Below are 9,227 nucleotides of genomic sequence, written 5' to 3'. Positions count from 1 at the left end.
TCGGGAGTTTGGGCGGTGAGAGTAGGGGGCTAAATAGGGGCGACCAAGTTGGCGAGAGATGAGCCGAAATCCTCCCGCTGATTTTTCGGAGACGCCGTGAGCTCGCGCCATCTTCCAGCGCCGCGTTCCCCTCCCTTGCTTCGGCCGGGCCCGACTCTCCAGAAACAGCCGATTCGGGCGTAGCAATTGGGACCGGCTAGGAGATCCTGGTCGAGCCTAAGACCTCTCCCAATGCAAAGGTGCTTACACGAGGTGCTAAGTGAATTAAATACCTTAGCAACTCAAGTCCCCAATGCATAGGTGCTTAACTTGTTGTTGCTAAGCACACTTTATTTAATGAGTTAGCACCTAAAGTCTTTCATGCATTGGCCAAATTGTTCCATTTAAGTGGTTTGCCTAGGTTCTCGCGCTTGGCATTGGTTCTTCCTGGGGTCACCAAATTACTCTCTTCCCTCCTTAAATGTTGTGCCATGTCACTTTTTTGCTTATGTGGCATGCTTAGCACCTGTCCACGGTGGAGCACTGGGAAGGGCCTAAGAAACCCTTAGAGCATGGTTAATAATATAACTAGCTGCTGGCTATAAGACAGTGCCATGTCATATACAGCCCATCTTATAGCCAACATGTATAATAATAGATCAAAAGAGTGTACTACTTTTTTACTATGTGGCCCACGTTTCATTCTCACAAAGTGCCTAGCAGCACGTGCTAGAGCTGGCTCTTCACGAAGAGCCCGCTTACCTTCTCTCTCCTCTTCTCTTTCCCCTAACTAAGCAGAGATATACTAGTTTAATCCTTATAGCCTGCTGACTCAGCTTTATTATACTTATTATACTTGCTCTTACACGTCCTGTATACTCCATGGGGAACACTCGACGCTACGTCCCACGGCACCTTTTTTCGCTCGTCTGACTCGTCGTAATGATGTGAACCTTGCGCCCCATCCCCTAGGTCCAATCGAGCGACAGGTGCTCGTCCCTTCATCACGAAGCAAAGCAAGTAAAATCCCCGTGTTTGATCATACACCAGTGACTACAGCCTCCCGGTTGCCGCGGTCGAACCAATCCGGCGGGATCGGCACGGGGAGCGACAGACGCGGCTCGGCCACGAGGCACGTGCAGGGAGCACGCCGAACAATCCTCCTCCAAAAATATTTAAACCCCAAGAAACTTCCAACCACGGAACCAGAACCGATCCGTCGTCCCCCAGAAACAGCAAGCCCCACCCCACACCAAACCCACCGCCGCTCCACCATCAAACGCCGCCCAACCTCCCCGCGGCCCCCACGCCGCTCCCTGCCCCACCCGCCAGCGAGCAAACCCCACCCCAGCTCACACAACTCGCACGCCATCCCATCGCATCCCATCCCACCTGGCGAAGGCGGAAGAAAAAACAGTTCTCTCGCCGGCCGGTCGCCTTTGCTGCCGAGATCTCCATCCCACTCAACCCAACCCAAACCGGGATCGCTTCCCGTCCCTCTCCCGATTTCCGCTCCCCGGTCTCCACATTTCTCCGCCTATTTCGTTCTTTTTCCCCGTGGTCTTTCAAACTCCTCTCCTCTCCCCAGCCAGGCGCCACTTGGACTCCCCGCCCGCCCGCCCGCCCGTCCCGCGCCGGCGTCGCCCGGGCCCCGCCAGCTGGAGCGCCTCGGGCGTTTCGCTTTCGCCCGCGGGCCGCCCCTGCCTGCCCGTCCCCAGATGCGCGTTGCCTCGCGGAGGATAGCGTGGTGGTGATTGGAGTCGGAGAGGCGGAGGAGGAGGAGGCGGCGGAATGGGGTTCTGGATGGGCCTGGCGATGGGGGTCGCCGCCGGCGTCGCGCTCATCGTCGCCTTCGCCCGCTGCGAGAACTCCCGCGGCGCGCGCCGCCGGAAGCTGGTGAGCCCACGCGCCCCCCTTCCTCCCTCTCCCTCGAATCTTGTCGATGCGCGATACCTGGGCTGGGGATTGGAGGAATACAGCGTGGCGTACGAGCCCAAAGCGGGCCCGAATCTGTTCTTGCCTTTTGCGGTGGGGCTGTTCAACTGTTGCCTTCGCGTTAGGTAGACGGCGCTCGGCATCATCATCCCTGTGTGTCGCCTTGCTTAACTGCGTCGGTGTCGGCATAGGTTTTGGCTTATGTGGGATGCAACTTGCTACCACGCTCTGCTCGCAGCTTGTTACAATGGTACAGTACATTTTATTTTGTCACATACACCACATTAGCTTGTACTAGTAGGGCAGTAGTACTCATTTTGGGGCCCTCGATAAGCCATATGGATATTGTAGATAAGCTCAATGGCAAGTGCTTCCAGTCATGCCATATGGTTCGTGTAGTTGCAGTGCTGGCCACTCCCTTTCACCGTGCATATGACAGTTTAGGGCAGGCCAATTGTATTAGTCCATGGGGTCACTTCTATATCACCTTTTTTTTGTTGTTGTTGAAGAAATTGCATGTTCTGTTAATAGAGAAGGCATTGGCGCCCAAATTTGGGCAGAGTACTTGAACCCAGGTAGTGGAATGTCCACCCACTTCCCCACCCAGCTGAGATAGGCCTTCATGTCCATCTTAAACTTGGACCCCTTCGTTCTGTGACTGAATCCCCGGGTTGCAGCCATACCTGAATTAATAGGAATTTTCGCTGGTTATTTGTGCAGGCTGCCACGGTTGCTACTTTCTCTAAAATGACGGTTGAAGATTCACGCAAGTTACTTCCAGGCAGCCTCTACCCATCCTGGGTTGTTTTCTCTACGCAGCAAAAGGTATACACACTTCTTCAGCAATCTCTGGTTAGCTCTTTAGCAATGATAGGTGAATGATCATGTATTCATGTGTGCAATTATGCAGCTAAAATGGCTTAATGAGGAGCTCAACAAAATATGGCCCTTTGTGAATGAGGTATGCATCTCATCCCATGTATCCTGAAACCGCCACCAGAATTCTTTCTATTTTACTTCTTTTGTAAACACCCTCTTCTTGAGCATCTTCTTCTCTGGTCATCTGTTGGTGCAGGCAGCATCAGAACTCATCAAAGCCTCCGTTGAGCCTGTTCTTGAACAATATAGGCCAGTGGTCTTTGCTGCCCTCACGTTCTCAAAACTCACTCTTGGCACTGTTGCACCGCAGTTTACTGGTAGGTATATTCAAACTACCTCTCACTGTTTCCTGATTTCCTCTATCTTGTTATATTCTTGATGACATTGAACTCACTCTTTATTGTCGCCAGCATTTTCATCGTGCACAAATTTTGTTGACCAAATTTTGCATGCTTTAAGCAGTAGTATGAGTATGACACCAGCAAAGGAGACATTAACCCCTTAAATCTGCTGCTGCTGCTGCATATTAGATTGTGTACATGGTGTTTGCCCATACTTCAGAATAGTAGTAAAATGGTTTTGAGGCCTTGAGGGTGTGGATGAATACCAATTTTGGATGCACAAGACTATCAACAAATAAAATTTCATCCTAATGGAAATAAGGTTGTTCTAATGATCTTTGTAATGTTCATTTAAGGTGCACCACTCCCATTTAAAATGTCACTTTCTGTAAAAGAAAAAGTTATATTCTGACGAGTTTGAAGTAGTTCCTTCAGTTGTGTGGTGCTTTATTTTAGTTTCATTTCATATAGCCTGACCCAATATGCTCTACTCATCTTGGTGCAGGTATTTCGATCATTGAGAGTAATGAAGAAGGTATCGTTATGGAGCTAGAGATGAATTGGGATGCCAATCCAAGTATCATATTGGATGTAAAAACTAGACTTGGGGTGGGGTTACCAATACAGGTGATCTATTTCATGTCTTTGTCTTTGGTCATGTTGTATAAAACTATGAATTGATGGAATATGCGCAAGGAATCATAATTAACTTACACAACTGACTTTTCATTTTTGGACCGGTTGAATTATGAATCAGTCGTCTTACTTGTCTAACAAGTAAGAAGTAGTCAAGTAGGTAAATGGTTGTTGATCAGATTCTACTCTGGTTTACTCATAATTGACCAAGGGGCATATGGTGTTAGTTCATCAGTCAACTCATTAGTTTCTGCAGTGCAAAATTTTATGTGCAATTTGTGCATGACATTGTGAGTTGTGAGGGTCCATGTGCTTCTGTTGGATAGTGATAGTGTTAATCGTTAAAAGTTAAAACCTCAACTAATTACTGTATCATGTATTCCATACACCAAAATGAACCTTATCACTTCTTCCATAGTTCTAACATTCTCCTGCCATATAGGTGAAGGACATCGGCTTCACGGGAGTTTTCCGCTTGATTTTCAAACCGCTGGTTGAACAACTGCCTTGCTTTGGAGCTGTTTGTTTTTCTCTAAGACAGAAGGTTAATTTGTTGCCCATAATTGTTTTTCTCTGGTCGCTGAAGCTATTTCTAAGTTAGCCTCCTTACTATTTTTTCTCCTATAAAATTGTTAGAAAAAACTGGATTTCAAATTGAAGGTCATTGGTGGCGATATTTCTGCTATTCCTGGAATTTCAGCTGCTCTTGAGGTTTGGCTATACGCTTGTGTTTCATAGCACAGAGTTGGAATTTGCAAATCCTATTGTTGAGTTTGCTGATGCAGTATCCTTAATCCTTTTACAGGAAACTATAAAAAATGCTATTGAAGACTCAATAACATGGCCAGTAAGGAAAGTCATTCCTATAGTACCTGGGGACTACAGGTGAGTATTGGTTAATTTTTCCTGGTTAGATAATAGTGTCCCTAACTCACAGTGGAATGACTATAATGATTGTGTACCAGTGATCTGGAACTGAAGCCTGTCGGCACATTGGAAGTCAAGCTTGTGCAAGCAAGAGATTTGACAAACAAGGATCTGATAGGAAAATCGGATCCTTTTGCCACTTTATATATCCGACCATTGCCAGACAAAACCAAGAGAAGTAAAACAATTGTAAGTCTACTAAATCCATTCCTTGTTTGGGCGCTTTGCCTTTTGGGGATTCCTACTAACTTTTGTCATCAACTTTACAGAACAATGATCTCAATCCCATTTGGAATGAACACTTCGAGTTTATTGTTGAAGATGCTGATACTCAGAGCGTGACAGTCAAGATTTATGACGATGACGGTATTCAGGAATCTGATCTGATTGGCTGTGCTCAAGTTAGCCTGAAGGATCTTCAACCTGGCAAAGTGAAGGATGTCTGGCTGAAGCTTGTAAAAGATTTGGAGATTCAAAGAGACAGGAAAGATCGTGGTCAGGTGAGCCCAGTTCTCCTGGAGTAAAACTTTTTTGCTTTCATGGAATCTGAATTGCTTGAACCCAAAATAGCTTTAGCTTCCATATCAGCATTTTTCATGGGGCATATTGAAAAATTGGGTACATAACCTTGTTTCGTTGTAACCTTTTGTTGTGGCATGACCCCAACAGGTGCACCTTGAGCTAGTTTATTATCCATATAACATGAAGGATGAGACTCCAAATCCTTTTAAACAACATTTTTCGATGACTTCCTTAGAGAGGACAATGACAAGTAATGGAAATGGATCAGCAAGCAAAGATTATGGCAGGTTGTCATCAAGGAAGAGAAAGGAAGTTATCCTGCGAGGGGTTCTCCAAGTAACTGTGATATCTGGTGAAGATCTGCCAGCAATGGATATGAATGGAAAGTCTGACCCATATGTTGTAGTTTCTCTCAAGAAAACAAAAACAAAGCACAAGACAAGGGTAATTTCTTTCAGATATAGCATTGCCAGTTTTTAACTAGTACTCCCTCTGTCCGGAAATACTTGTCACCAAAATGGATAAAAGGAGATGTATCTAGATGTATTTTAGTTCTAGATACATCTTTTTTTTATCTATTTTGATGACAAGTATTTTCGGACGGAGGGAGTATAATATCATAGTGTTAATATTTCAATGGTTTTGCAATGTTGGCCTCTGGTTAGCTATATAATGTGTTACCATCAGAATTTGCTTTAGTTAAAGCATGTCTTCACTGTTCCTGTCATGTGCCGACGGCAGGTTGTGAATGAAAGCTTGAACCCAGTTTGGAATCAAACTTTTGACTTCGTTGTCGAAGATGGCTTACATGACATGCTTATGCTGGAAGTTTATGATCACGACACTTTCAGTAGAGTAAGTTCAATCGAAGCTTTTATCATATCATAGTGCTGTCCGGGTAATTTTTCAACTGCGATATGGTCTCATGTTTTTGCATGTCAAAACTATGTTTTCTGTAGGATTACATGGGACGGTGCATCCTGACCTTGACAAAGGTTTTGATCGAAGAGGAATACACCGATAGCTTCCCATTGCAGGGAGCAAAGACCGGGAAGCTGAAGTTGCATCTGAAGTGGTCGCCACAATCGATCATGCGTGATTCGGGAGAAGCAGCTTAACTTTCAGACCATCCTTAGTTTGCGCACATATGTGTGCCTCTGGTTTCAGTGGGTGGATATTGGGTTGACTGTTGGCCACGGTTGGCTTTCTTTTTGAAAACAAGCTGGGGTTCAGTCAATCATTTTTCAGGTGTAAATGGTTTCCCATGGTTTCGTTGCGGCGCAGATTCATGGCGTCGATAGATTGAATTCTGCAATGGCAGTGACAGTGATCAAACAGTGTTTAATTTCCTTATTGTAACGCCATGCTTCAAAGTGCGTCTGTAAATGCAGTAGAAACAAATTCAGCTCGTGGGGGCAATCGTGGATGCTTTATCACTCTTATGAGGATCTCAATCCTTGTTCTTAGATGCAAAATCATGCCATGTTTTTGGTGCCGGATCGCGGTTTATAGAAAGGCCGTGCCGATTGGGTCATAGTTGCTCTCGTCGTCTGAAGTTTGACATGCAACAACTGTGGTCCGTATACAGCATGCTGAAAGGATACAGTTAAGGCCACTGTCATTCCTAGAGGCAAGAAATAGTACTCCTTCCGTTCCTAAATATTTGATTTTTAGAGATTTCAAATAGACTACCACATACAGATGTATATAGATATATTTTAGAGTGTAGATTCATTTTTTTTGCTTCGTATGTAGTCATTTGTTGAAATCTGTAGAAAGACAAATATTTAGAAACGAAGGGAGTATTAGTCAGCGGTAGTGCAGCGGATACTCCTATGATCTGCTAAGTGACAGGATCTTTTGCTAAAAGAAAAGAAAAACTAACGGAATCTAAAGGAGAATCTGTACTCGATTGTACTACGATCAAACAGAGTGCCGGAGACCTCCCGTTACTTTCAGTTTCAGAGCGCCAACGAACGGCCGCTGCAAACGCAATAGAGTAATCTCTGGGACGGAGCTCTGGTCAACGGAGTCGTTGTACTTACCAAACACCAAAAATGTTTGTTTGTAATCATCCCATTACGGCCAAGGCGCCAGAAGGGATCAGAGCACGAGCATCCCAGGGTTTCCTCCTTGGGAAGATGCGCTCTCCGGCTTTGGACGGTACCGCCGGAGACGGCCGCCCAGCTCGGACGGGAGCATCCATCCTCGTTTCTTCCCTCCATCACTAGCTAGAGATAAACTGATTTTGTAACCCTAAGCAAGCAATAGATTCTCCCCGCCTTAACATACTTCCTCCATTCCAAAATGTAGTGCGTCCACGCTTTCCGAGGTCCAACTTTGACCATAAATTTAACCAACAAGACCGACTGCGGCGGGAGAAAAATTATGTAATTGAAAACTTCTTTTGAATATGAATTCACTGGTATAAATTTTGCTCCCGCCGCAATAGGTCTCGTTGGTTAAACTCATGATCAAAGTTAAAGTACGGAAATAGATGAAGCACTATATTTTAAAACGGAGGAATTATTATTATTTGAGCAGTCACGAATCAGTTTGAGCTTTGGTAGGGGACGCGGCCCATTATACAATGCCTAGGAGAGGAGACAAGAGCATACGCAGGGGAATGAATGAATGAGCGTGATAGGACGAGCAAGAGTACTTTGCTGCTTTGTCCACGTCGTTAAGCATTGTCGGAAATCCTGAAATAATTCCAGGAATAATGCGAGCACCAGGATTTCAACTCTGATGGGTTGTGAATACCACTGTCCACCTAACCATCTCAACCACAGGTTGGTTCGCGCACATCCACAATTAATTAATCATTCCTGACCAATAAAAATAAGGCTCAACTCGGTTCATTCCCACGGTGCGCGTGTCATGGCGAGGCGGGCGCACATGCTTCTTCCCAAGCTTCCAATAATATGTGGTAGAGCTTCCTTTAAAAAGAAGGTATCACTCTTACTAGTGTAACAGCATGATACTAAACTTTCCATCACTTATCGTCCATCTAAATGACCCTTAGAGATTAATCAGGGATTATTGTCTTATACGGACCAAATCCCATCTACAATGCAACATTTTGTCCATCCACGAAGGAATCGTCGCAAGGCGGGTATTATGTAATTCCATAGTTGGGTCAAGGCGCATTGTCCCAGCGTTTGCCTCACCCAAACTCTCCCTGGTAAGCCATCCCAGCTCGAATTTCAACAGTGCCTCGTTACTATCAGGAGCGGTTTGACCAAAATCGATTAGCCATGGAGCATGATCCAATAGTCATAGCCACATGAAAATTGGTCAAGGACATGTGTTTGAAAATTCCATTTGATTCGGTCATCAAATATGGCCTCCATACATTACATTACTACGAGTAGTTTGTTATTATTAATTGAGCAGTCGTCAGGAATCAGTCCGGGCTAGTAGATTGGTAGTGGACACGACGCGTTAACGATGCCTAGGAGAGGAGACAAAAACATACTCTACGTAGGGGAATGAACGAACGAATGCGAGTGACAGGACGGACGAGAGTACGCACTTTGCTGCTTTGCCCGTGTCGTTAACCTGGCGATCTACACGCACAAACCCAAGTCCAAATTCCTAAACCGTGTGGTTTCGCTGGACTCTCGCTCGATCGTTGTCGTCTCTGTGCGTGTGCTCCACCTGGAGTGCCGTACTGCGTTGCACAAAGTGTATCTTCCATAGGCCTGGGTACGGCGGTGCTGCCGCTGAGTAAACAAACTTGGCGTATCTTTGCATGCTCACGCGCCCCACGTTTCCTTGAGCAGACAAAGTCTTTTCCTACGAAGGAGTAAATTATTCAAAACCATCACATTTGTGTCTAGAATACTTCAAAATCATCGCTTTTGTCAAAAATCACAAATGGCCCCCACTCTTGCGTCAAGTGAGTAACAAATCACACTAAGTTAGACTTGAGCCGTGACTAACAACAAAACTGCCAGGTGGGACCCATTTGTCCGTGCTGATGTGGCGAAGACTACTCCTAGTCGG

The 9,227-nt window shown here is 45.5% G+C and overlaps 1 protein-coding gene across 1 annotated transcript; it reads left to right on the top strand.

Annotated features, from left to right (window-relative positions):
• The first annotated feature begins 1,443 nt into the window (after positions 1-1,443).
• LOC123047137 (synaptotagmin-5) lies at positions 1,444-6,685 on the top strand. The gene is made up of 13 exons (XM_044470625.1): positions 1,444-1,875; positions 2,635-2,739; positions 2,825-2,875; positions 2,990-3,110; positions 3,640-3,761; positions 4,213-4,314; positions 4,407-4,481; positions 4,576-4,655; positions 4,736-4,886; positions 4,967-5,197; positions 5,367-5,663; positions 5,961-6,074; positions 6,179-6,685. Exons 1-13 carry the CDS (start codon positions 1,771-1,773, stop codon positions 6,335-6,337), a joined length of 1,713 nt encoding a protein of 570 aa, XP_044326560.1. The 5' UTR covers positions 1,444-1,770; the 3' UTR covers positions 6,338-6,685.
• Positions 6,686-9,227: the final 2,542 nt, after the last annotated feature.

The sequence above is a fragment of the Triticum aestivum genome, chromosome 2B (assembly GCF_018294505.1).
Source record: "Triticum aestivum cultivar Chinese Spring chromosome 2B, IWGSC CS RefSeq v2.1, whole genome shotgun sequence".
Taxonomy (NCBI): Eukaryota; Viridiplantae; Streptophyta; class Magnoliopsida; order Poales; family Poaceae; genus Triticum; species Triticum aestivum.
Note: the sequence above shows the minus strand (reverse complement) of the source record. Positions and strands in the feature narration are given on the sequence as shown.